This window comes from Bufo gargarizans, chromosome 4 (assembly GCF_014858855.1).
Source record: "Bufo gargarizans isolate SCDJY-AF-19 chromosome 4, ASM1485885v1, whole genome shotgun sequence".
Classification (NCBI taxonomy): domain Eukaryota; kingdom Metazoa; phylum Chordata; class Amphibia; order Anura; family Bufonidae; genus Bufo; species Bufo gargarizans.
The window spans coordinates 531,241,559-531,269,051 of NC_058083.1; the positions used below are offsets into that span (position 1 = coordinate 531,241,559).

Consider the following 27,493-nt stretch of genomic DNA (forward strand, 5'->3'; position numbering starts at 1 on the left):
CGCCCTGCCGTCCTTGATTGACAGGGCCAGTGCAGCTTTCGTCTCCTCCTGCCGGCCCTGTGTGCTGGATAAATCTCGCGCCTGCGCAGTCCCAGCACACAGGGCTGGCAGGAGGAGACGAACGCTGTCTGGCCCTGTCAATCAAGGACGGCAGGGCGTGACTTAAGGTGGGCAAACGGAGCATCTAGGAGCAGGAGCAATGCCCCCCCATGCTCCTAGAGGCTAATTAGCATATCATCAAAGTTAAAATTGTGCCGTAACGGGGGCATCCATAAGCATAAGATTAGGAGAGTTAGGCACATCGCTAATGTCAGACAGTTTAATAAGGTTAATTCTGGTGACAGAAACCCTTTAACCCTTATGCAGTCTCCTGTTAGGCCTAAGTTTGCAGTTTCTGAGACCATGTGGAAAGGTGAGCCTTTGACATCTGTTCAGATGGTGCGGTGCTGCATGGCGGCTGTTGTTGCTGTGGGTTGGTGCAGCCCAAGGGTGCTTAGTCTGCCGGAAGATTACTGTTGGACAACTGGGTCGTGCTTCCTGCTGGCGTGGCGTTGCAGCGGCAGTGGTCGTTTACTGCATCAAATTTAGAGTGGGTACCAACTCTTAGAGGCAACCTTGGCGTGGTGAGTAGGCCTACGCATTTTGATCAAAACGTACAGTAATGCCTCGTGTCCGCTATGTAGATTAGGGCTTGGTATACTATTATATATGCTGAGAAGCGATACAAATTGTGCTGAGAAGCCATAATGGGTCAATGCGATCCATGCTTTTTTCGAAACTGGAATTTCATGAAACTCAGCTATCTGTGTGTGTATAGTTAGAAATGAAAGCTAAAACCACCTCCTTGACTTCAAAACCTAGAATGAGCAGGAAAAAAATACTACGAGGTACACTGAATCTTGTTCCACAAAGCTATGTATCAATCTGCTTACCAAATACCATTCTATAATGTTGCCTTCAGCTCATGTTCAACATGACAGTCTCCCTTTAAGTTGAAAACATCAAGGAACGTAATTACAGGTTAGAGTTGGAAAATGATCCCTAATACACAAGTAATTCCCCCCCCCCCCTTTCTTATTTCAGTTTACTCAGACTGAGACAACACTCCTGGACAATCTAATAAAATAAAAAAATGATGGGATAGTAGCCACTGATAAATCACTTCCCGTACAAGTGGTTGTGACTCCAGCGGATTATGGCCACAATGACACCACCTTTATCAGCAATAGATACATTGGGAGGGTTTACAGGGAATGTTCACCTCAGGACCACATACAGCATCTCTACTGCCTGCATTTCCTTTAGTCCCCACCTAATAGGTTTGATATTGTGCAAAGAGTTCCTTTCAATTATCATGTGGGAAGCAGACAGGGAGCTAAACAGTGATCAGAGATCTCTATCACCTACTCGCATGGGCACAATGGCAGAGCCCATGCGATCAGAATGTCGCACTAGTTTTCAGCAGGCTTTTTTAAGTACTCCTGTCTGAACCATATATTAATACAACGATACTCAAGGGGTTAAGTTATACATCAGAAGGCATCATTAGACAGCAGGTCCTACAAAGAAGATCCACATCTGTCACATTTCCTACACATTAAAATGGCTTCTCCCCATAGTGAGTTTTTTGATGTTTAACAAGACTTGATTTCTGACTAAAAGATTTCCCACATTCTGAGCATGAATATGGCTTCTCCCCGGTGTGAACTCTGAGATGTTTTATAAGCAATGCCTTCAGACCAAAACACTTCCCACATTCAGAACACATAAACGGCTTCTCCCTTGTGTGAATTCTTTGATGTGCATCAAGATGTGATTTCAGACTAAAACATTTACCGCATTCTGAGCATGAATATGGCTTCTCCCCTGTATGAATTCTTAGATGTTCTATAAGCGTTGATTTCACACCAAAACACTTCCCACATTCAGGACACATAAATGGCTTCTCTCCTCCATGACTTTTCTGATGTCTAACAAGACCTGATTTATGACTAAAATATTTTCCACATTCAAGACATGAAAATGGCTTCTCCCCTGTGTGAGTTCTCTGATGCCGAATGAAACTTGATTGACGGTTAAAACATTTCCCACATTCTGAACATGAAAATGGCTTCTCCCCTGTGTGAATTTTTAGATGTTCCACAAGATGTGACTTCTGACTAAAACACTTCCCACATTCAGGACATAAAAATGGCTTCTCACCGGTGTGAGTTTTCACATGTTCCACAAGATATAGTTTCCGACTAAAACACTTCCCACATTCAGGACATGAAAATGGCTTCTCCCCTGTGTGAATTCTCTGATGTCTATGAAGATCTGATTTCTGACTAAAACATTTCCCACAATCTGTACATGGAGTAGACTTCTCTCTCTCGTGAGTTTTCTGATGATAAAGAGACGATTTCTGATTTAAGTATTTCCCATATACTGAACATAAAAATGGCTTCTCCCGTAAGTGGATTTTTAGATGGCTTACAACATACGATTTCCGACTAAAATATTTCCCACACTCAGGACATGAATATGGCTTCTCTCCTGTGTGAATTCTCTGATGTCCAACTAGAATGAATTTCCTGGTAAAAGATTTCCCACATTCTGAGCATGAAAATGACTTTTTTTCTCTGTGATTTCTCTCATGCAAGGAAAGATTAGATTTCTTTTTTAAATGTTTCCCAAAGATTCCCCCCCATCTATATCCAGTTATTTGTTTGCCAATCAATGATTGATTAGATGAAGGTTTCTTTTGACCGGCAGTATCGGAAGATAGATCTCCGCTGTAAAGGACTGAGAGTACATTAGGAGTTATTAAATTAGCTTGTGTGGTATTGTTATCTTCTGCTTCATGATAGGAAGATAAATGGAGATGGTTATGGTATATTGTCATCCTGTCTTCAGCTGGAAAATGAAACAAAATGATGTTATATTCCGAAAGCAAATATACACATTTATTTCTTATGTTAATCTGTGTTCCCCAACAGCAGCACAATAATGGGCGTATTTATGCCCCTGTGTACTGGTAGGACAGATGGAGGTTTTATTTTATTACCAATATTTTAAGCCCCCCCTCCAAAAATAAAGGCTAGCTAGTCCACTACCTGTTGTGTCAATAACAAGAACTTAAAAAGGGAGGGAAAATTTTGCTGCTGTTAGGACTAAGGGAAAAAGCATTCAAGTAAGAAATCAATCTTTCCTTATATTCTACCAGCAGCACAGTAATAATTATCAAGAAGAAGAGCAGAGCTCAAGACAGACCATCCACACTCAATGCTCTCCGAGATCTGTTCAGACAACCTATAACCGACGAGCAAAGGGTAACAATGTTTTGAACTTTTCAGGCTTCATATCTCACCATTTACTACAGCTTTGAACGTGAGACTCCCATCATTTTATAGACAGTCATCTTGGCTATCTCATACATAAATTGTACTTGCAACTATTTAGCATATGATTAGTTATGGAGATTCTTCTCATGTAACTGTATTGTTACTGTTTTGCTCCTGGTGGTGAAACAATATTTTTCTTCTTGCATACTACAAATTACAACCTCTTCTCACATATCCTAATAGCTCAGTGTGTTATTAGGTTGATTCCCAAGCAAAAGGTCACTGGTGCAAATCGAGGAGCAGCCAAGAAGAAGATTTCCCAAGAAAAGAGAAACAGCATCATCTATAGCATCGAGAAAATTGCCAAATTGCATCATGTGAGTGCCATGATAGTTGGAAGAATACAAAATGAAGTCCTTCCATCCATTCCAAACCCAAGAAGTGAACGTCCAGAAAAAATATTGGAGTCAAGTCCAGTCATCACAAGGTCTATCAGTTCTGGTGCGACAAACATGGCAGTGGAGGTGGCTCGTATGCTTCATAATAGTGAGATCACATACATCCATGCAAGCACAGTGTGACGCACATTACACAAGTCTGGAATGGTGGCCCGAAAAAAGGTAAAGAACCCTCGACTTCAATATCGTCATAAGAAGCAACGGCTCAAGTTTGCAAAAAGTACGAACAGTGGACAGTAAAAGTTTGGAAACGGGTGGTTTGGAGCGGTGACACAAAAGCCAATAGACTGGGCTCTGATGGGTGCGAATGGGTCTGGAAGAAACAACTGAAAACGGGCTAACAGATTGAGAAATTGAAGGAACTGTCAAGTTTGGTGGAGGAAGCCTGATGATATGGGGTTGTTTCACAGCTAAAGGCATTGGATACTTGTCCAGGATCGATGGTGGTCTCAATGCTGAGCTATCCTATAAGACTAATTACTTCGTACACTCGAGTACTATGGGTATGAAAAGGAGAACATAGTGTACCAGTAGGACAACTAGTCAAAGCATTCGTCGAGATTGGTGAAGAAATGGTTCAATGGCAATGGTTCAATGCTGGATTGGCTCAACCTGATTGAACACTTGTGGGTAGAGTTGTAGAAAAAGCTGTATTCGTACCCAAGTGAGTTGACTAGTGTGCACCAACGTTGGAAACGTGTAGAAAATGCCTGCGAACAGATTTTGGTCGAGACATGCTTGTATCTGATCAAGAGCATGCCCAGAAGGATTCAGGCCATGTTGAAAGTCAAAGGTGGATTTACAAAATACTAATAAAATAATAAAAATCTAAATTTAGAACTTTAGGAGCAAAACAGTAAGAATGCAGTTACATGACAAGAATCTAACTAATCAGATGCTAAATAGTTTCAAGTCCAATTTATGTACAAGATAGCGAAGGTGATTGTCTATAAAATTATGGTAGTCTCACGTTCGAAGCTGTAGTGGATGGTGAGATATGGAGCCTGAATCTCAAAAGTTCAAATTATTGTTACCCTTTTGCATGTCAGTGTATGGTGGTATCAAGCTGCTTTCTGCCCAGCAAGTGGAAACCGACCAGGTAGAAAGGGTCCTAAAAAAACTGGATCCAGTCCTTGAAATGAAAAGGACAGAGTAATCACGTCCTTAATCGTCTGGCTCAGAGTAGGCTTTGAAGCCTTGGACCCTTTATTCCTGCCAGAAAAAAAATAATTAAAATGTTCTCTTCCTGAATTCCAGAAATGACCTTATTTCATTTGGAGACCATTGAACTTTGGGAGCGGCATTTGGTCGCAATCTTAGAAGCACTTTGTCTGGCAGGAATGTAATATAGGGCTCAGTTGAAGACAAGACCTGTAGCTCTCCTATCCTTTTACAAGAAGTGACCCCTAATAAAAAGATCACTTAAGAACAGGAATTTAAGATCAACCTCTAAGATAAGAGGATCATGCTGTAAGGGTATCAGCATGGCCACCAGAAAGGTCGATATCTCTACTCTGAGTGTAGCAACACTGAGGCCCTTGTCAAGGCCATCCTGTAGGAAGTCCAAAATAGTAGTAATTGGGGGACTGTGAGACTCCACTTCCTTCAGTGTACACTAGGTCCTGAACATTATTCCACTTTTGTAATGAATTCTCTTAGTGGATTCTGCTATGCAAGGATCTTACGATGAAACTTTTCAGATCTGGGCAAACCGTTGCATTTTGCATTTTCAGGTTCTGCACTGCACTGTATGAGCTGAGTAATACCTGTTTCACATTTGCAGCCAGACATCCGGCAGAGAACAGCCTGTTGGATCTCTCTGCATTCCGGCATTGCTGGAATTAAGCGCATTGCCTTTTGGCCCCATTCACTATAATGGGGACCGGCAGCGATCCAGTCGCAGCAAATATGCTGAGACGCAGCCGGACAAATACCGCTGCGTGCAGCAGTTTTCGTCCGGCCACTTCTCAGCAGTGATGGCCAGTTCGCCGTGTTCGCCCGCGAACACATGCGAGCTGCCATCTTAACTCATGAAATGCGGTCTCCGGGTGCAGGCAGTTTCCGATGAAGGCCCCCGGAGACTGTTCTCGGAACTGCCTGCTCCCGGTGACCGCATTTCGTTTCAGACCGGCTCGCGCACAGGCACAGGTAAGGACTTACCTGTGCATCGCCGGACTTGTGAGTTAGGATGGCAGCTCGCATGTGTTCGCGGGCGAACACGGCGAACTGGCCATCACTGCTTCTCAGCGCGTTTTCCGGGTTACAGCCGGATCGCCACCAGTCCACATTATAGAGAAAGGGTCCATACATCTCCAGCAGGCTGCTACTCTGCCAGAGATGATAAACACTAGTGTGAAACTAGCTTAAACCAAGCCCTCTATGAAGTTTTCTAAAAACCACAGCTTCCTGTTTGGAAGGAGACTGATCTTGACAAACCTGTCTTGAGAAAGTGACAAGAAATCTATTGAGTATCCCTACTAGACTATGTATAGAACCCAGAGGTCTTAAATCATGAAGCACCAAGCATCAAAGAAATGGAGAAAGTGTCCCCTAAACAAAACATGTATCATCCGCAAGGAACATTTGGCTTCGGAACTCCAGCCTTTTTACTTTGAAATAGTCTTTCTGACATCTAACGCCCCATCAATGGGAATCCAAGCCCCTCTGGGCCATGCAGTTGGCCACTGAGATATTTGACGAGAAGTGGGGAGGACTGTGCCTTCTAGATGGGTTATGTCTGCATGAAAAGATTGGGGAAGGGACTTCCCCTTTTTGTCTGCTTGACTTTCTATTAGTTCATCTAGTTCAGCACAAGAGACCGGGAGACTGCACATATTTAGAGGTATTGTCTGCATCATGTGTATCATGCAGAAAATCCGCAGCTAAAGTAGTTTGTTTGAAGGAAGTCAGAATGTCATCCCTGGAAACTCCAACAATATCTTTTTCAAACTGAAGAAGATATCTTCTCAGGAGTCTTGCCACTTCAGACGAGGTTACAGCCACAGAGTCCTGAGCCAAGCAGGCAGAATAACACTTTCTTAGTGCAACCCGCCTATGCATTGAGTCTTGCAGGTTCAACCCATCCTCAGATGGAACTACCATAGGGTGGTAGAGTATTGCATTTGCCATGTATGCCTACCTTAGGGGTAGGACCCCAGACATACTGGTCCTCCTCAATAGGTCTTCAATCTTCAATTTAAATCAGGACCTTTCTCCAGATGTTTCCATTCTGGCATCATTTCTTTTTTTTACGGGTTTAAAGAAATTCAGCTTTTTGGCGCTCCAAAACCCCGTCAAGGCAAACTTGAGTTTTAAACTTCTTTTTATTCCAATTAAAAAGGTTTTCAAATAAAAACAACGCGTTTCGGGGAATTAAGATCCCCTTCCTCAGGTTAAACAATTGGATTTAATTGTTCCAACTGTTTAACCTGAGGAAGGGGATCTTAATTCCCCGAAACACAATGTTTTTATTTGAAAAGCTTTTTAATTGGAATAAACAGAAGTTTAAAACTTAAGTTTGCCTTGACCAGGTTTTGGAGCGCCAAAAAGCAGAATTTCTTTTTTCCTTCATGCAACGGCCAGTGAAGAGGGACTGGACATCCTCCTACATTGGATCCTCACCCTGCGGCCGCACACCCGAAGGCAATCGTTTCTTTGTTTGATATGACTACAGTAGAGTTGTGCCTATTATAGCACAACCCTAAAAGGTGAGCCTCTAATCGCAAAGCACTTCTGTTCTATCCTTGAGCTAGGATGTACCACCCTATTGTGCGCTATTTGCTTGAGCCCTAGGCACGTCCACTCTGCATTTTATTTACGGGTTTGTCCACAACCTAGGCTCCCAAAAGGTGGAGTTAGGAGCTTCCCCTTGATCAGTTGCCTGGTTCCATGACAGGGTGGATCTTAGTAGACTTTTTAACTTCTCTACAGGGAAGTACATCTTCTCTTCCTCCACTTCTTCAAAAAGGATGAAGAGTCAACCTCCATCCAGGACCTTGAAGTCTTTGTCAGAAACGAATACAGACCGAGGAGTTTGATGTCTGCATTTCACATGGTGTAATAAATTCTCCATAGACTCTTTCATTTCTGTCATAGAGTACTAGACAAAATGGTTTACCCAGACCACTACATCCCGTAGCAATGGTTCCAACATAAGATCCTGCAGGCAAAGAAAGTACTTTGACAAGAATGGCAAAAAGCCCAATTAGGTTCACCTATCAATCACAATATACAAAAGATATATGACAGAGCTCAGAAAGACCACAGCCTAACACTCCAGGATTTAAACAGACAAAATTGGCGCCACAGAAGTTCTGCCCCCAAAGTGATGATTCTGACATCACCAGCTGAAAGAGAAAAGGACAAAATAATAAAATAAGTGTTCTACAGAAAGATTAACCGAGATAATCTACAACGCAAAATAAAAAAGGAAGAGTAAAAAATAAAAATAAAATATTCTGCCTGCACAAAGGGCAGAAATGATGTAATTCTCAAACAGGAAGTGACATAGCGCCAGTACACCGCAGCGATGGAGATGAATAACAAAGGTACCTACAGCAGAAATAATAGCTCACGAGACTGTAGCTCAGAGCCACAAAGGCTACAGAGGTTCCCAGCCAGGAATAAGATGCAGGAATAAGAACTAATCAACCCTAGATCTACATAAAATACATTATGAGAGCTGGGCAGAAAAACGGAACCCAGCTCCACCATCTGGACATAAAAAAAAAACACAACATGTAGTGGACTAACTAGCTTTTATTGTAGGAGGGGGTGAGGATAATTAATCAATTATTGGTATCAAAGTAAATCTTTCATCTATCCTACCAGTACACAACACTGCATACAATAGTGTTCTGCCTATAGCAGCAAAACTCACTAAGTTGAACGTCCAGATTTTATTTTTGTGTGGTGGTGACAGCTCATCACCTCCCCCTCCCTGCACAGTGATCTCTGCACAGGTCACAGAGCATGCCCACGTCACTCTTCCATAGAGATGTTCTTTTCAGTTTCCTAGGTCAACGTGGCTGCTGTTAAAGCAAATCTCTGAAATCTTCTCAACATTGGCAGATCAGGTGAGGTGGCTGTCCCTCAATAATGTGCGGCAAATAAATATACAAACCTACAAGAAGAAACTAATGTACTAACTCAGTGTATAGTTTTAGTTAGTAAAAAAAATACATACATCACTTTGAGGTCACTCGGAAAGTAAGTCATATACAAAGCACCATGAACATCACAGTCTCCACTCATTAGCTTCACTCGTCTCGTCTTGTCTGGTCAGCTACAATATGGATCCATGGATCCCACCAAATCTGATTCCCACAGGTTCTTAACTGAGGCCTATCGTGTTATGTGACCTTTACTCTGAATTAGCATTTACCCTCCAATCATTATTGTGTTTGTCCCGGTCTATATTGTACCTTTCCAAATGAAGAGGATGGAATATTATGGCGCTAAATTAATTATGAATTGTATCAATAATGACGAGGAGGACATTTTTCTGAACTTCCTATCAGTCACTTACAGTCCAAAAATATTTATGAAAGGCTCTTACCTTTAACTGAGATGAATACAGGATTTTCAAGTCCACACGTTATTTCACCAGACCTTTCCTGTAAAATATAAAACAGGAGAAAAAAGAAAACTCTACTTCGTTGCTAGTTTATCTTATATCCAGGTGAAGATCAAACCAACTAAAAGACCTGAACCTTTCTGCCCTGAAGAAGAAGGATCTCCTCACGTGGTAATCGGACAGGATCAACATTCAGACAAGTATCTTACACATGAACAGGAATGTTTCTGACGTTTTTCTGCATGAAATGACCTGATCCGATCCTGAAGTGGACGCTGAGCTCATCACCTCCAGTTCTTACATAGGTAAATGTATTATAATTAGTGAGGAGCCTGTCATTGCTGCTGGAAACTGAACCTAATATCCACTTGTGACCTGATTCTAGATAAGGAATAGAGGCAATAATGCATTGCAAAAGCAGTAGGATTATGTGAGTGAATCAATGACTTCTTAAATACATGACAGTATCTGCCATTGATGCAGCTGCCTGGCATTGTGCTGTTACTTAGTCTACGATTTACATCACAATGCAGAATGTAATGGAGCATACAGAGTACAGTATACTCCACTGCTGTGGGGGGAGGTCGGTAGATGGAGCGTACAGTATACTCCACTGCTGCTGGGGGAGGTCAGTAGACGGAGCGTACAGTATACTCCACTGCTGCTGGGGGAGGTCAGTAGATGGAGAGTACAGTATACTCCACTGCTGGGGGAGGTCAGTAGATGGAGCGTACAGTATACTCCACTGCTGCTGGGGGAGGTCAGTAGATGGAGAGTACAGTATACTCCACTGCTGCTGGGGGAGGTCAGTAGATGGAGCGTACAGTATACTCCACTGCTGCTGGAGGAGGTCAGTAGATGGAGAGTACAGTATACTCCACTGCTGTGGGGGGAGGTCGGTAGATGGAGCGTACAGTATACTCCACTGCTGCTGGGGGAGGTCAGTAGACGGAGCGTACAGTATACTCCACTGCTGTGGGGGGAGGTCGGTAGATGGAGCGTACAGTATACTCCACTGCTGCTGGGGGAGGTCAGTAGACGGAGCGTACAGTATACTCCACTGCTGCTGGGGGAGGTCAGTAGATGGAGAGTACAGTATACTCCACTGCTGCTGGAGGAGGTCAGTAGATGGAGAGTACAGTATACTCCACTGCTGCTGGGGGAGGTCAGTAGATGGAGCGTACAGTATACTCCACTGCTGCTGGGGGAGGTCAGTAGATGGAGAGTACAGTATACTCCACTGCTGCTGGGGGAGGTCAGTAGATGGAGAGTACAGTATACTCCACTGCTGCTGGAGGAGGTCAGTAGACGGAGAGTACAGTATACTCCACTGCTGCTGGGGGAGGTCAGTAGATGGAGAGTACAGTATACTCCACTGCTGCTGGGGGAGGTCAGTAGACGGAGAGTACAGTATACTCCACTGCTGCTGGAGGAGGTCAGTAGATGGAGAGTACAGTATACTCCACTGCTGCTGGGAGGTCAGTAGATGGAGAGGTCAGTAGATGGAGAGTACAGTATACTCCACTGCTGCTGGGGGAGGTCAGTAGATGGAGAGTACAGTATACTCCACTGCTGGGGGGAGGTCAGTAGATGGAGAGTACAGTATACTCCACTGCTGCTGGGGGGGGTCAGTAGATGGAGAGTACAGTATACTCCACTGCTGCTGGGGGAGGTCAGTAGATGGAGCGTACAGTATACTCCACTGCTGCTGGGGGAGGTCAGTAGACGGAGAGTACAGTATACTCCACTGCTGCTGGGTGAGGTCAGTAGACGGAGAGTACAGTATACTCCACTGCTGCTGGAGGAGGTCAGTAGACGGAGAGTACAGTATACTCCACTGCTGCTGGGGGAGGTCAGTAGATGGAGAGTACAGTATACTCCACTGCTGCTGGAGGAGGTCAGTAGATGGAGAGTACAGTATACTCCACTGCTGCTGGGGGAGGTCAGTAGATGGAGAGTACAGTATACTCCACTGCTGCTGGGGGAGGTCAGTAGATGGAGAGTACAGTATACTCCACTGCTGCTGGGGGAGGTCAGTAGACGGAGAGTACAGTATACTCCACTGCTGCTGGGGGAGGTCAGTAGATGGAGAGTACAGTATACTCCACTGCTGCTGGGGGAGGTCAGTAGATGGAGAGTACAGTATACTCCACTGCTGCTGGGGGAGGTCAGTAGATGGAGCGTACAGTATACTCCACTGCTGTGGGGGGAGGTCGGTAGATGGAGAGTACAGTATACTCCACTGCTGCTGGGGGGAGGGTCAGTAGAAGGAGAGTACAGTATACTCCACTGCTGCTGGGGGAGGTCAGTAGATGGAGAGTACAGTATACTCCACTGCTGCTGGGGGAGGTCAGTAGATGGAGAGTACAGTATACTCCACTGCTGCTTGGGGGAGGTCAGTAGACGGAGAGTACAGTATACTCCACTGCTGCTGGGGAGGTCAGTAGATGGAGAGTACAGTATACTCCACTGCTGCTGGGGAGGTCAGTAGACGGAGAGTACAGTATACTCCACTGCTGCTGGGGGAGGTCAGTAGACGGAGAGTACAGTATACTCCACTGCTGCTGGGGGAGGTCAGTAGATGGAGAGTACAGTATACTCCACTGCTGCTGGGGGAGGTCAGTAGATGGAGAGTACAGTATACTCCACTGCTGCTGGGGGAGGTCAGTAGATGGAGCGTACAGTATACTCCACTGCTGTGGGGGGAGGTCGGTAGATGGAGAGTACAGTATACTCCACTGCTGCTGGGGGAGGTCAGTAGACGGAGAGTACAGTATACTCCACTGCTGCTGGGGGAGGTCAGTAGATGGAGAGTACAGTATACTGCACTGCTGCTGGGGGAGGTCAGTAGATGGAGAGTACAGTATACTCCACTGCTGCTGGGGGAGGTCAGTAGACGGAGCGTACAGTATACTCCACTGCTGCTGGGGGAGGTCAGTAGATGGAGCGTACAGTATACTCCACTGCTGCTGGGGGAGGTCAGTAGACGGAGAGTACAGTATACTCCACTGCTGCTGGGGGAGGTCAGTAGACGGAGAGTACAGTATACTCCACTGCTGCTGGGGGAGGTCAGTAGATGGAGAGTACAGTATACTCCAATGCTGCTGGGGGAGGTCAGTAGATGGAGAGTACAGTATACTCCACTGCTGCTGGGGGAGGTCAGTAGATGGAGCGTACAGTATACTCCACTGCTGGGGGAGGTCAGTAGATGGAGAGTACAGTATACTCCACTGCTGCTGGGGGAGGTCAGTAGACGGAGAGTACAGTATACTCCACTGCTGCTGGGGGAGGTCAGTAGATGGAGAGTACAGTATACTCCACTGCTGCTGGGGGAGGTCAGTAGATGGAGAGTACAGTATACTCCACTGCTGCTGGAGGAGGTCAGTAGATGGAGAGTACAGTATACTCCACTGCTGCTGGAGGAGGTCAGTAGATGGAGAGTACAGTATACTCCACTGCTGCTGGGGGAGGTCAGTAGACGGAGTGTACAGTATACTCCACTGCTGCTGGGGGGGGTCAGTAGACGGAGAGTACAGTATACTCCACTGCTGCTGGGGGAGGTCAGTAGACGGAGAGTACAGTATACTCCACTGCTGCTGGGGGGGGTCAGTAGACGGAGAGTACAGTATACTCCACTGCTGCTGGGGGAGGTCAGTAGATGGAGCGTACAGTATACTCCACTGCTGCTGGAGGAGGTCAGTAGACGGAGAGTACAGTATACTCCACTGCTGCTGGGGGAGGTCAGTAGATGGAGAGTACAGTATACTCCACTGCTGCTGGGGGAGGTCAGTAGATGGAGAGTACAGTATACTCCACTGCTGCTGGGGGGGGTCAGTAGACAGAGAGTACAGTATACTCCACTGCTGCTGGGGGAGGTCAGTAGACGGAGAGTACAGTATACTCCCCTGCTGCTGGGGGAGGTCAGTAGATGGAGCGTACAGTATACTCCACTGCTGCTGGGGGAGGTCAGTAGACGGAGAGTACAGTATACTCCACCGCTGCTGGGGAGGTCAGTAGATGGAGAGTACAGTATACTCCACTGCTGCTGGGGGAGGTCAGTAGACGGAGAGTACAGTATACTCCACTGCTGCTGGGGGAGGTCAGTAGATGGAGAGTACAGTATACTCCACTGCTGCTGGGGGAGGTCAGTAGACGGAGAGTACAGTATACTCCACTGCTGCTGGGGGAGGTCAGTAGACGGAGAGTACAGTATACTCCACTGCTGCTGGGGGAGGTCAGTAGACAGAGAGTACAGTATACTCCACTGCTGCTGGGGGGAGGTCAGTAGACGGAGAGTACAGTATACTCCACTGCTGCTGGGGGAGGTCAGTAGACGGAGAGTACAGTATACTCCACTGCTGCTGGGGGAGGTCAGTAGACGGAGCGTACAGTATACTCCACTGCTGCTGGGGGAGGTCAGTAGATGGAGAGTACAGTATACTCCACTGCTGCTGGGGAGGTCAGTAGATGGAGAGTACAGTATACTCCACTGCTGCTGGGGGAGGTCAGTAGATGGAGCGTACAGTATACTCCACTGCTGCAGGGGGAGGTCAGTAGATGGAGCGTACAGTATACTCCACTGCTGGGGGAGGTCAGTAGACGGAGAGTACAGTATACTCCACTGCTGCTGGGGGAGGTCAGTAAGTATACTCCACTGCTGCTGGGGGAGGTCAGTAGATGGAGAGTACAGTATACTCCACTGCTGCTGGGGGAGGTCAGTAGATGGAGAGTACAGTATACTCCACTGCTGCTGGGGGAGGTCAGTAGATGGAGAGTACAGTATACTCCACTGCTGCTGGGGGAGGTCAGTAGATGGAGAGTACAGTATACTCCACTGCTGCTGGGAGGGGTCAGTAGATGGAGAGTACAGTATACTCCACTGCTGCTGGGGGAGGTCAGTAGACGGAGCGTACAGTATACTCCACTGCTGCTGGGGGAGGTCAGTAGATGGAGCGTACAGTATACTCCACCGCTGCTGGGGGAGGTCAGTAGAGGGAGAGTACAGTATACTCCACTGCTGGGGGAGGTCAGTAGATGGAGCGTACAGTATACTCCACTGCTGCTGGGGGAGGTCAGTAGATGGAGAGTACAGTAAACTCCACTGCTGCTGGAGGAGGTCAGTAGATGGAGAGTACAGTATACTCCACTGCTGCTGGGGGAGGTCAGTAGATGGAGAGTACAGTATACTCCACTGCTGCTGGGGGAGGTCAGTAGACGGAGCGTACAGTATACTCCACTGCTGCTGGGGGAGGTCAGTAGATGGAGAGTACAGTATACTCCACTGCTGCTGGAGGGGGGTCAGTAGATGGAGAGTACAGTATACTCCACTGCTGCTGGGGGAGGTCAGTAGATGGAGAGTACAGTATACTCCACTGCTGCTGGAGGAGGTCAGTAGATGGAGCGTACAGTATACTCCACTGCTGCTGGGGGAGGTCAGTAGATGGAGAGTACAGTATACTCCACTGCTGCTGGGGGAGGTCAGTAGATGGAGCGTACAGTATACTCCACTGCTGCTGGGGGAGGTCAGTAGACGGAGAGTACAGTATACTCCACTGCTGGAGGGAGGTCAGTAGATGGAGAGTACAGTATACTCCACTGCTGCTGGGGGGGTCAGTAGACGGAGAGTACAGTATACTCCACTGCTGCTGGGGGAGGTCAGTAGATGGAGCGTACAGTATACTCCACTGCTGCTGGGGGGGTCAGTAGATGGAGCGTACAGTATACTCCACTGCTGCTGGGGGAGGTCAGTAGATGGAGAGTACAGTATACTCCACTGCTGCTGGGGGAGGTCAGTAGACGGAGAGTACAGTATACTCCACTGCTGCTGGGGGAGGTCAGTAGATGGAGAGTACAGTATACTCCACTGCTGCTGGGGGAGGTCAGTAGATGGAGAGTACAGTATACTCCACTGCTGCTGGGGGAGGTCAGTAGATGGAGAGTACAGTATACTCCACTGCTGCTGGGGGGGGGTCAGTAGATGGACCGTACAGTATACTCCATTGCTGCTGGGGGAGGTCAGTAGACGGAGAGTACAGTATACTCCACTGCTGCTGGGGGAGGTCAGTAGATGGAGAGTACAGTATACTCCACTGCTGCTGGGGGAGGTCAGTAGATGGAGCGTACAGTATACTCCACTGCTGCTGGGGGAGGTCAGTAGACGGAGAGTACAGTATACTCCACTGCTGCTGGGGGAGGTCAGTAGATGCAGAGTACAGTATACTCTACTGCTGCTGGGGGAGGTCAGTAGATGGAGAGTACAGTATACTCCACTGCTGCTGGGGGAGGTCAGTAGATGGAGAGTACAGTATACTCCACTGCTGCTGGGGGAGGTCAGTAGATGGAGAGTACAGTATACTCCACTGCTGCTGGGGGAGGTCAGTAGATGGAGAGTACAGTATACTCCACTGCTGCTGGGGGAGGTCAGTAGATGGAGCGTACAGTATACTCCACTGCTGCTGGAGGAGGTCAGTAGACGGAGAGTACAGTATACTCCACTGCTGCTGGGGGAGGTCAGTAGACGGAGCGTACAGTATACTCCACTGCTGCTGGAGGAGGTCAGTACATGGAGAGTACAGTATACTCCACTGCTGCTGGGGGGGGGGGTCAGTAGATGGAGCGTACAGTATACTCCACTGCTGCTGGGGGAGGTCAGTAGATGGAGCGTACAGTATACTCCACTGCTGCTGGGGGAGGTCAGTAGACGGAGCGTACAGTATACTCCACTGCTGCTGGGGGAGGTCAGTAGACGGAGAATACAGTATACTCCACTGCTGCTGGGGGAGGTCAGTAGACGGAGAGTACAGTATACTCCACTGCTGCTGGAGGAGGTCAGTAGAAAGCTCCATTACATCAGTCTATAGAGGATTTGTAGAAACCTCAGCTTCACCTACCTGATGATCCAGTGGGATATTTGGTTTCTGCTCTGGACAGTCCTGGGAATACTGAGGACTGGTTCCATCTGTAGAAAAAAAAAGAATTGTCTATATCAGATGATGAAATGATTGGTGCATATCACTGTGACGCTGGCGGTCCGTCCTGCTCCTGTGCTCAGTATCTCACTGCTCCATCCACTCCATGCTGGTCTGCTGCCTGCTTTTTGACCGCAATGCCTCTGTCTGCCTGTAGGGTGGATGCTTCCTTTGGCTCTTAAAGGGTCTGCACACGTGCACCCTAATCTGTCCAACCTATGGCTCTCCTATCTGGGGTATAAAAGGCCTCTCCTGTGGAAGGGTGCCTGAGCAAGTGGTTCTAGCTGCCTGCGAAAGTGTGCCACACTTCGGTTCGTTTGCCCATGTACCGACCTCTGCTTGTTAACAGAAATTAACCTGAGCTGACCTCTGCCTATTCCTCGTATTGACTCTGTGCTGCCTGTTCTGACCCTTTAGACTGTTTACTGGATTGAATACATTTTGGCTGCCCTGCCTCACTTGATTCCTGATCATGGTATTGTCAGGTCCCTCGGTGCTCTGCACCTGTTTCTCTCAATTCTCCTGGGTGAGCAGCAACTGAATAGAGACTACTCCAAGAGGTAGTGGCCTGGTGATGGAATCCATATAGATCAAAGGGTGAAGAGCATGGGTGCCACTTAGATAACTTCCTTAGCCACAGCTAAATCTGTTCAGTGGCACAGCAGATCAACATCTACTTCTGTAACGCTAACTCTCAGAACTGTTCTCTCCTCTACAGTCATGGAAGGTCTCCTCTTACCTGGTGATGTGAGGGACTGGTGATTCTCCATCATGACGTCCTTGTACAGATCCTTGTGTTCTTCTAAATACTCCCACTCCTCCATGGAGAAATAGACAGCGACATCCTGACACCTTATAGGAACCTGACAACACAAGGACACAGTCATTACCAGACCCCTCCCTTGGCGTTATTGTATAATGTCCCAGCATTCCCAGCAGCGCTCACCTCTCCGCTCAGCAGCTCAGTGATCCTGGTGGTAAGTTCTAGGATCTTCTGCTCATGTATCAGGGAATGAGGTGGAGGCTCGGTGATGGGGCTCTGGGTCCTGCTCCATCCTCCTGACACACGGGGTGTCACACACTCACCAGACGACTTCTTCACTACTGTGTAATCCTGTGTATGGGGAGACGCCGATCACTACAGAGATTCTAAGAATCCTTCACCTTTCCAGACATTTCCCTGTTTTATTACTAGAGATAAGAGTGATGTCATGTGAGACTCTCACCTCTCCCGTTATCAAGGAGATGATCTCCAGGGTGAGGTCTAATATCCTCGCAGCCATGAGGTCTCTGTCCTTCTCCATCCTTGGTGGGTCATTGATGGAAAGGACCAATAAAGAGAGGTCTGTACTACAGGAATTTAAGGAAAACAAGGAGGAATGAAAGCAAAATCACATTTGGAAGAACATCTCACATAAAGTAAAACATTTAACAAATTAAGAATTATAAAGGATTATAATAAAGAAGTACAGTGGAGAGGACTATTGAGGTGTCTTATATACCAGACTGCTGATCATAATATATCAGCCTCCTCCGCTATATAGTGAATACAATCTCACACAGGATACATGTCGCAGTGCACAACATACAGCAGCCAGGTCTCATTTTGTTTGACTCTCAATGTCTTTACTAATGCGATAACTAATTGGAAGTTCAGAGAATCTTGATCAGACATACTTCACTCAGTCTTGGGGAGTTTGAAGTTTTTCCAATGTATTGACTACTGACATTTCTTCTCAGGATTACACTTAAAGAGGTTGTCCCATCCTGGATATTGGGAGCATATCACTAGGATATGCTCCCAATGTCGGATAGGTGCAGGACCCCGACCTATCCATGGAATGGAGCCCTCAAAGTGACGGCACTCCCATAGAAATGAATGGAGGGCGGCCGCGCATGTGCAGTGCGCATTCTGTCACTTTGAGGGCTCTGTTCTAAGGATTAGCGCAGGTCCCGGAGGTTTTAGCAGACATTTTTCACGTATTCTAGTGATATTCCCCCATCTGCTATGATTTGTTAAAAAAAAATGTCTGTACAAATTAATTTACAATTATTTCTGGTCAGGAGCGAGAAAGTCTTGGAAGGACCACAGCTCAAACCTTTGTCCTGTTAAGATCATTGTGAATCGATATTCACTATTTCTGCCTTCTGTCTGTGAAGGTTCTCATTTATCCAGGTCATGGTATATCTGTAAAGAATAAATCAAGGCGACTGGACGTACTGTAGATTTCTTGAAAACGTTTCACTCGTTCTTCCAACGAGCTTTCTCAATTCTGAGTGACTGTACAAGAATTCTCTGGGAATAAATATGTAACTGAATCAACATCTGGTAATTATACCCAGCATGGGATCAGAAGTCATTATAACCAGCATGGGGTCAAAGGTGTTGATTCCATTATCCTAATTACTGGGTATAATTACCAGATGTTGATTCAGTTACATATTTATTCCCAGAGAATTCTTGTACGGTCACTCAGAATTGAGAAAGCTCGTTGGAAGAACGAGGGAAACGTTTTCAAGAAATCTACAGTACGTCCAGTTGCCTTGATTTATTCTTTACAGATATTTCTGCCTTCGTTCGGACACGGAGTCTACGGTCACATCAAACAATTTCATGACTTATTTGGGCATTTTTAGCAGTTGTTGATGTGGATGAGAATCCTGGTAGTTCATCTTGTTCTTCACCCCCTTTTTGCACCACTCAGAAGTGCAATCTTTCCCGTAAGCCTCAATTAACATCTGAAAATATTCACTTCCCATCAATTTCACAATCCTTTTCTTGACTTTTTGAACTCAACAGGTTTCTAATGCATGTTAAAAACTGTTTCTGCTTCCGCTAATGTGTAGCGCCAGATTAAATGTGGGAGGAGAGAGCACCTGGTAGTCGTAGTTTCAGAGAGTCCAAGGTCAAGATGGAAATGTCGTATTTCAATTCAAGTGGAATTCTCTTTTTTCCAGAAGGACAGTCTTGTTATTTAATGCATTTTATTCTCCCTCTGACAAAAAGTATATCCGCATCACACGGACGCAGATACGGTAGAATACAAGGGTGAGGCAAGGAGTCGTCAGCTCCCGGCTCCACCATTCCCCGGCCTGTGCTCTCCCTAGCAGGCAGGCGCGATGCAGGGACATCATCTGTGTCTGCTGAGCAGAGAGGCAGAAAGCACAAGCCGGGGGTGATGTGCTCCATTCACTGGGGGGACGGGGCTAGGGAGTACTTTTATATTTTATGAAAACTACAGGGGCAACACTATTTTGAGACACTTAAAGGGCTTATGCCATGATTGATGTAGAAAATGAAAATCAGGCATCATATAGTACATGGAAGTCTCTTTCTAGAACCATCCAGAGATGTCCACATTCACTGCTCCAATTGCTCTTCTAGATTACCTTCAGCTTTGGCAGCTCAGTGGGGTTTCCCTTTAGTGTTGCAGCTTTCTTCCTGTAACTGCCCAAGGGCTCATGCACACAAACATTTTATTTCTGTGTCCATTCCATTTTTTTGCGTCCTGTATGCGGAACCATTCACTTCAATGGGGCAGCAAAAAAACAAAAAAAATGATTGTCCGCATTACAGACAAGGATAGGTTTGCACTATTAGTACGGACTGCAAACACGAACGGTCGTGTGCATGATCCCTTAGGGAGAGTTCACATCACTGTTTATTCTTCCATTCTTCTTATCCATCAGAAAAGCAAAAAAAATAAAGAAAAAAATGGATCTTTAAAAAAAAAATATATATAATAAGCCTGTGCATTAGTTATGCACATTTGGCAACCATTTGAACTATTTCCACCTGAGATCTGTTATTTTAGACGGTAAAAAAAAGGACTCCGTACCCAAATGGATACTGGATACATTTTTTTTTAAAGGATACGTTTTATTCTTTATTTTTCAGTTCTACCGACGGATCAGAAGAACGAAAAAATAAAATGTGATGCGAACTTTCCCGAACAGAACATATGGCTGGTGGCAGGTGAAGATTTAGGGTACGGCTACACTGGTCGGGCGACAGCGATGCACAAGATCCGATTTTTTACTAGATACATTTTTTTAAAGGATACATTTTATTCTTTATTTTTTCTGTTCTATCGACGGATCAGAAGAACGTAAAAATGTGATGCAAACTCTCCCGAACAGAACATATGGCTGGCGGCAGGTGAAGATTCAGGGTACGGCTACACTGGTCGGGCGACAGCTTTGCAGCCAGAATCACAGAGTAGAATGGGATCACGGCTACTCTGCGATTTCCATGAAATCAGACACTGCTGGATTTCTTACCACTTGTGCAGCAATCCTATTCCTTTCCATGGGGTCACTGCTACTCTGCGATCCTTGCTGAGACAGTTGTCGGGGCAGCCAGTGTAGCCGTAACCTTAAACTGAGCGTGTGCGACCACCTCTGTGAGACAGACCAAAAAATAAGGAAAAGAACAAACACCAGGTGGCGATACACAGATGCATTTTATTGAATAGCCATACACTGGATATACAGAATTTTTACATGCAATTATAAAAGTATTGAGATCCAGTTGCTGGTTTGAAAACTGTAGAATATGCTTTGCGACACAATCCCTTTATAGGGCAGTCTTACTGTGTGGGGGCACTAAGGGAGCATCAGTACTGGGGAAAGGGGCATTTAAGGAGTGCACCATGAGGCCAGGTGAGGCAATCGCCTTCAGGCAGCACAGGTAGGGGCAAGAGGGGGGCAGCGGAAGGGCCATGGGCAATGAGCGCTTTCATTGTGGCAAAGGGGTTAGGTTAGGAAATTGGCATGGGGGGGGACGTTTCAGTTTTCGCCTCAGGCAACAGAAAGGCTAGGTGCACCCCTGGGGGTCACTAAGGGGAATAACTCCTGTGTGTTACACTGGCATTCTGTGTCCGCCGCTGCCCCGCATTTCTCTTTCTTCAGCATTGCAATTGTGCTGTGGTCAGCATGGTAGCCTTAAGAAGCCTTGAGGCTAACACAGCGCTCTCTCACAATTGACCACAGCATCTGAGGGGTTAAATGTCTGCAATCGACATACAGAGGATGTCGGGAAGGGTTAGATATGGGAGTCTTGCACATACCTAGTATTCAGAGCCCATAGGCCAGGGATCAGCAACCTCCGGCACTCCAGCTATTCGGAAACTATAACTCCCAGCAAGCTCCATTCACTTCTATGGGAGATACGAGAACAGTCAAGCAAGTGTGCATGCTGGGAGTTGTAGTTTCACAGCAGCTGGAGGTCCAGAAGGTTGCTGACCCCTGCCATAGACAGACACTCAGACCCTTATTGTATATGACAAACAGCAGTTTCCTTACCCCGGGGTCTGTGCGGTGTGTGTACCACCAAGATCTAATACCCTGAAGTGTCTGCAAGTACGGCTCGACGGTGGAGAGGGCAGGACTTCCTGTTTGGGTCTGTGTTGAGTGAGCTGATACCAAGAAACAGGAGGTGGTCTCTACTGAAGAATCAGCGCTCTCGCCGACAGCTGTCTAAGATGGAAAAGGTCCAGAGTGGATCTGGTGGCCATACTGGCTAGGTGTAATTGCATACAGTGAACATTTCAGAGAGGGACAATCGAGATAAGCATATGAAAGGGGTTGTCCGGGTTCAGGGCTGAACCCTGAAATACCCTCCCTGAGAGGAGCATCGGCGCATTTCCTTGCCCCGATACTCCCCTTCGCGAGCCACTGTTTGTTGTGAGACGGGGACGTACCAGGTTTCACATCACTATGCTAGGCCGAGACTTCCGTCTAGCAGTAAGCCTGCTGACGTCACCGCACAAATTGGCAGTGTATAGTGCTGCCCCTGGATGTTTTGGAGGTGGGTGCTAGGGGCAAAGGGGAGCATCGGAACAAGGAAGTGCCTCGATGCTCCTCTCATACATAGTAAGTGAATACAGAGAAGGTTATATCCGACAACCCCTTTAAGGAAGAATACAGTAAACTCTTCTCTGAAACAGGATTATATGTAAGGTAGGGTGACCACATTTCAGGTCATTTAAGGACTATAACTCCCAACATGTCCAGGCTGATATAATATGATAGCAAAGCACATTACAGGGAGGAGGTATGAGGAGAGGACTACAACTCTCAGCATGTCTAGGCTGATATGTGATATTGGCGGAAGGAAAGGGGTACAAGTGGGGAGGACTACAACTTCCAGCGTGTCTAAGCTAATGTTGCGTGATATCAGAGGACCTTACAGGGATGAGGTATATGTGGAGAGGATTACAACTCCAATTGTGTCCAAGCTGTTATTATGGGATACCAGTGGTCAATTCAGAGAGGGAGTATAGGTTTTCCAACTTTCACCGCTTCTACACAGCTGAACTCCGACCCTGCCTGCACTGATCACATGACAGTGATGTCATCACAGGTCCTACCACTTCTCTCCAATTCTGAGCTCTGGCCCCTCCTGCACTGATAACTGGTGACATCATCACCGGTCCTTCAGCGCTTGCACTGTAGCATATTGTAGTGCCCCTACCTTCAGAATCCCAGACATTTTTGGTAATTTATATTTATAATTTTTAGGTCCCAGAAAGGGACATGTCAGACGAAAAGGGGACATATGTCAACCGTAATGTAAGGTTATACATTATTATATATTTGGTAGGACCCTGTAGTGTAGATTGTTACTCCAAATTGTGTCATTAACACCCAGATGGGTAACGTCTAAAGTTATCCGATAATGCCCTGACTTGTGCTTCTTGGTTGTCACTATCCCTATACTAGACCAGGGGCGTACACATATGTCATAGGGCCCCATAGCAAAACTTAGTATGGCCCCCCCTGCCCCACCAAGTTTCCCAGTGCGCATACGTCAGACACTCCTGGGCAATGTGTAAGACAAAACACAATGACACCCGTGTTATCCGACTTCTGTGTTAGATAAAGTGGAACAGGTGCGTCAAAAAATATGTTGTTCTTCCTGAACAGGAAATTTCTCCATGAATTGACACCAGACAACTGGCATAAATACATTGATAAATTCTCCAGTTTCTCTTCACATATTAGAAAGCTGTCTGGCCGCAGCCACCACTAGGGGGAGCTCTGTGCAAAGGAAATTATACAGTGCAATGGAAGCTCTAATAAAGTCTTTGCACTGAGCTCCGCCTAGTGGTGGCTGCATGAAAATGCAGTGTTTTAACCTTGAAATGAAAAAGAATGAGATCAGTGATGGGCCCCCCTCCATTCGGGCCCTGTAGCAGTAGCATGGTCTGCCTTTAATAAAGGTATGAAACTGTGGGAGCACTAAGGGGGCATAAATACTGTGTGGGAGCACTGATGGGGCATAAGTACTGTGAAGTGGGCACTAAGGAGGCATAAATACTGTGTGAGGCACTAAGGGGACTGGCTGGGATTGGACGTCTATACACAGGCGTTGGGCGGAGTTCACTTGGTGTCGGAAACCTTTAGCACAGTGCATTGTTGATAATGTCCCTTCTTGGCCCTTTTAAAATTTGGGAGGTATGATGTGAGGGGTGAAGGCTAGCTTTTCTGGTCTAACCCCAATCCCATACAGTAGCACAAATAAAATAAAAAATAAATTAGCATTAGGCCTCATGCACACGCAAACCACGGATCAGCAAAATACAGATACCAACCATGTGCGCTCCCTAATGGTAGAACTGGCTATTCTTGTCCACAAAATGGACAAAAACAGGACATGTTGTAGGATTTGCGGAACGGCCACACATGACATCCATGTGCAAACCCATAGAAATGAATAGGTTTGCATGTAATCCGCAAGAGTTACTGCTGCGTATGAGACTGCGTAACTGCTGTCCCGCATTGCCTGGTAGGGTCGATCAGGCTGATTAAAATGATACCTTTAGGCCTCTTGCACACGAATGTTGTGCATCCGTTCCGTGCATGGGGGGACTGCAGTTTTCAATTTGCTGAATTTATCGCGAATATCGGCCCTTAGCAACATCCCTAGCAACCAATAGGAAAGTTGCCTACCCCATAGCGAATATTCTAATCGTGAATTTTTATCGTGAATATATGCCATTGCCGATTTTCGCAATCAAGTAAATAATGACTGGAGATCACTAATTCTCAAATTTGCGAATCTATGGCGAATATTCGGCCAAAAATTAGCGAAATATCGCAAATTTGAATATTGCCTATGCCGCTCATCACTATTCAGAGCTGAACCCGGACATATCCTCGTTTTCACCCAGGCAGCCCCCCCCCTGACTTGAGCATGCAGTTCATGCTCCGATGCTCTCCTTTTCCCTGCGCTAAATCGCAAAGGGCAAAGGCATTTTCTGGAGTTCCGGTGACGAAGTGCGCTCTCATTAGGGCTGCCAGACGGAGGCTTCCGCCCAGCAGTGAGCCCGGTGACGTCACCGCCACTGATGATCGGGCTTTAGCGCTGCACTAGCCTGTAAAACGGCTTGGGCAACACTAAATCCCGCCCATCAGTGCCGGTGACGTCACCGAACACACTGCTAGGCGGAAGCCTCCACCCGGCAGTGCGTTATAGTAAATAAAAGAGCCCTTGCCGTGCGCGATCCTGCCTGGATGAGATTATGTCAGGGTTCAGCTCTGAACCTGGACCACCCCATTAATGATGGTTGGTACTCCGACGTACAAAATCACGGCAAACCATCCAGTTAGGGTCCATTCACACGTCCGTTGTTTCTTTCCTGATCTGTTCCGTTTTTTGCGGAACACATCTGGACCAGATCTGGACCCATTCATTTTCAATGGGTCCTGAAAAAAAATCAGACATTGTGCTGTCCGATTTTTTTCAGGACCCATTGAAAATGAATGGGTCCAGATCTGGTCCAGATCTGTTCCGCAAAAAACGGAACAGATCAGGAAAGAAACAACGGACGTGTGAATGGACCCTTAGGCTACGTTCACATCAGCATTTTTTTTAGGTTTAGATCCGGCAGAGGATCACGGAACCTAAATAAGACGCATCCGTTCCTTTTGCATGCAGTTGTATTAAATGGAAACGGAACAAAGCGGATCATTGTAAGTCAATGGGGGATGGATCCGATATTTTATTTTTTTATAACAAAAAACCTGGATCGGCACCATTGACTCAATGATTTTCATGCCGGTTCGTTCTGTTTTGCAGACTGGACACAAAACCGCAGCTTGCGAAACTGATGCATCCTGATCAGTTTTGTCCCCATTGACGAGGAACGGGCACAAAACGGAACTGCCGGATCTTAAAACCAGAAAGCCAAAACGCTGCTGTGAAAGTAGCCTTCTATAGAAGTCACATGGCCAACAAGTCAGACAGACAATGCCGTCATTCCATCTGACTACATTGACTTGTGGTGGCCGCGAACAAGGCTCTGCGAGCAACCGAAACGTTCGCCATGTCACTTCTATATAACTGCAGGGTTTAATAAACTTACTTTATGTGGTTTTTCAAAATATGACAATTATTTACTGACAGGCCACCTATGTCCATATGTATTGGTAAACCGGGTGGCCCCTGGCCGCCATAGCAACCCATCAGCACAGAAGGAAAGGGGATGACAGACGAGATGGAGCACCCTCCCTCTGTCTCACTACGGAGGGGCCACATTCAGTATTAAAGGGGTTTTGCAGGATTTTGATACTGATGACCTATGATCTGGATCTGTGAGGGTCCGACACCCGGGACCCTCACCAATCAGCTGTTTGAGAAGGTACTGGTGCTCCTGTGAGCGTGCGGCCTTCTTCGTGCTCACCGAGAACAGCACCGTATATTGTATAGCGTCTGGTATCGCGCTCAACCCCACTGAATGGGAAAGGGGCTGAATGCGATACCAAGCAGAGCAGCTATACAATATACAGAGCTGTGCTTGGCGAGCACGAAGAAGGCCGCAGCGCTCACAGGAGCACCAGTACCTTCTCAAACAGGTGACTGGCGGGGGTCCCGGGTGTCGGACCCCCACCGATCAGTATTAAAATCTCGGGAAACACCTTTAACCGGTTATGACCGGAGCACAACCTACGCCTGCTGCTGATCTCACAAATGTGTCGACAGTTTCCACGAGATCATCTAACAAATAGGTACATCATATGGCAGTATTGTCTGCATAGGTCAGGAAAGAGTTAACTGTGCAGGGACAGTGAGGAGAGGACACAGCGCTGCAGCCCCTTCATCTAGAAGAGGTTGTCCCCACCGATCACACACTGACTCCATATCCTAGTGACATCACAGAACAGTGTGTGATGGAAGACCCCTCTAATCCAGGAGAACAGCCCCTCTTACAGGGGTCTGGGGGTCTCCTAATATTCCAGGGGGAGAGCAGACATGTCTGAGGAGAACTCCCCTCCTGTGAGCAGAGACTCTCTATGGCCGGTGCTGCCCCCTGCTGGCTGGACCTGCTATATATCACCTATAGAACCGCTCCATTCTAATAAACCCAGAACCAAGACCAATAACTGACCTGCAGATCTCACCTCCTGGGGCTGCAGGACCTGCGATGACGTCACAGTCATGTGATCAGTTTACATGGGATGGAAGTAAATGGAAATAAATAAATTAGTGGCTGTAGGACCTTTAATGATGTCACATTCCATTGGTCACATGATAGGAAGTGCTAAGTCTCCTCATGTGACTGATCACATGACCATTACATCATCAAAGGTCCTGAAGTCACTAGGATAAAATATCTATACAGAAATGAGTATAGCCTCCTTCAATATACAGGGGAAACTAGAAGGAAATAGGTTACACAGTTCCCCATAGTTCCCCCTCTCTCACACAGACCGCTCCCCATAGTTCCCCCTCTCTCACACAGACCGCTCCCCATGGTTCCCCCCTCTCTCACACTGACCGCTCCCCATGGTCCCCCCCTCTCTCACACAGACCGTTCCACATGGTTCCCCCTCTCTCACACAGACCGCTCCCCATAGTTCCCCCTCTCTCACACAGACCGCTCCCCATGGTTCCCCCTCTCTCACACTGACCGCTCCCCATGGTTCCCCCTCTCTCACACACACCGCTCCCCATAGTTTCCCCTCTCTCACACAGACCGCTCCCCATGGTTCCCCCTCTCTAACACAGACCGCTCCCCCTGGTTTCCCCTCTCTCACACAGACCGCTCCCCATGATTCCCTCTCTCTCACACAGACCGCTCCCCATGGTTCCCTCTCTCACACAGACAGCTCCCCATTGTTCCCCTCTCTCTCACACAGACCGCTCCCCATGGTTCCCCCTCTCTC

General features: G+C 46.8%; 2 protein-coding genes and 1 long non-coding RNA gene across 5 annotated transcripts in view; all 3 read right to left on the reverse strand.

Moving 5' to 3' along the window:
• LOC122934756 (zinc finger protein OZF-like) overlaps positions 1–27,493 on the reverse strand; it is a 225,322-nt gene that overhangs the window by 119,587 nt on the left and 78,242 nt on the right. The window lies entirely within an intron of this gene.
• Positions 375–16,302, reverse strand: LOC122934808 (gastrula zinc finger protein XlCGF26.1-like). The gene is made up of 3 exons (XM_044290508.1): positions 16,247–16,302; positions 9,339–9,396; positions 375–2,895 (listed from the first exon to the last, which is right to left on the reverse strand). The coding sequence occupies exon 3, from the start codon at positions 2,882–2,884 to the stop codon at positions 1,598–1,600; it is 1,287 nt and encodes a 428-aa protein (XP_044146443.1). The 5' UTR covers positions 2,885–2,895; positions 9,339–9,396; positions 16,247–16,302; the 3' UTR covers positions 375–1,597.
• On the reverse strand, positions 17,394–26,777 carry LOC122934876. The gene is made up of 3 exons (XR_006388733.1): positions 26,716–26,777; positions 17,551–17,674; positions 17,394–17,438 (listed from the first exon to the last, which is right to left on the reverse strand). It is a non-coding gene; the product is annotated as an uncharacterized LOC122934876 (long non-coding RNA).

Bases quoted from the DNA above. Each gene is read 5' to 3' on its own strand.
- LOC122934808 (XM_044290508.1), bottom strand. From the start codon at position 2,884: ATGACAATATACCATAACCATCTCCATTTATCTTCCTATCATGAAGCA.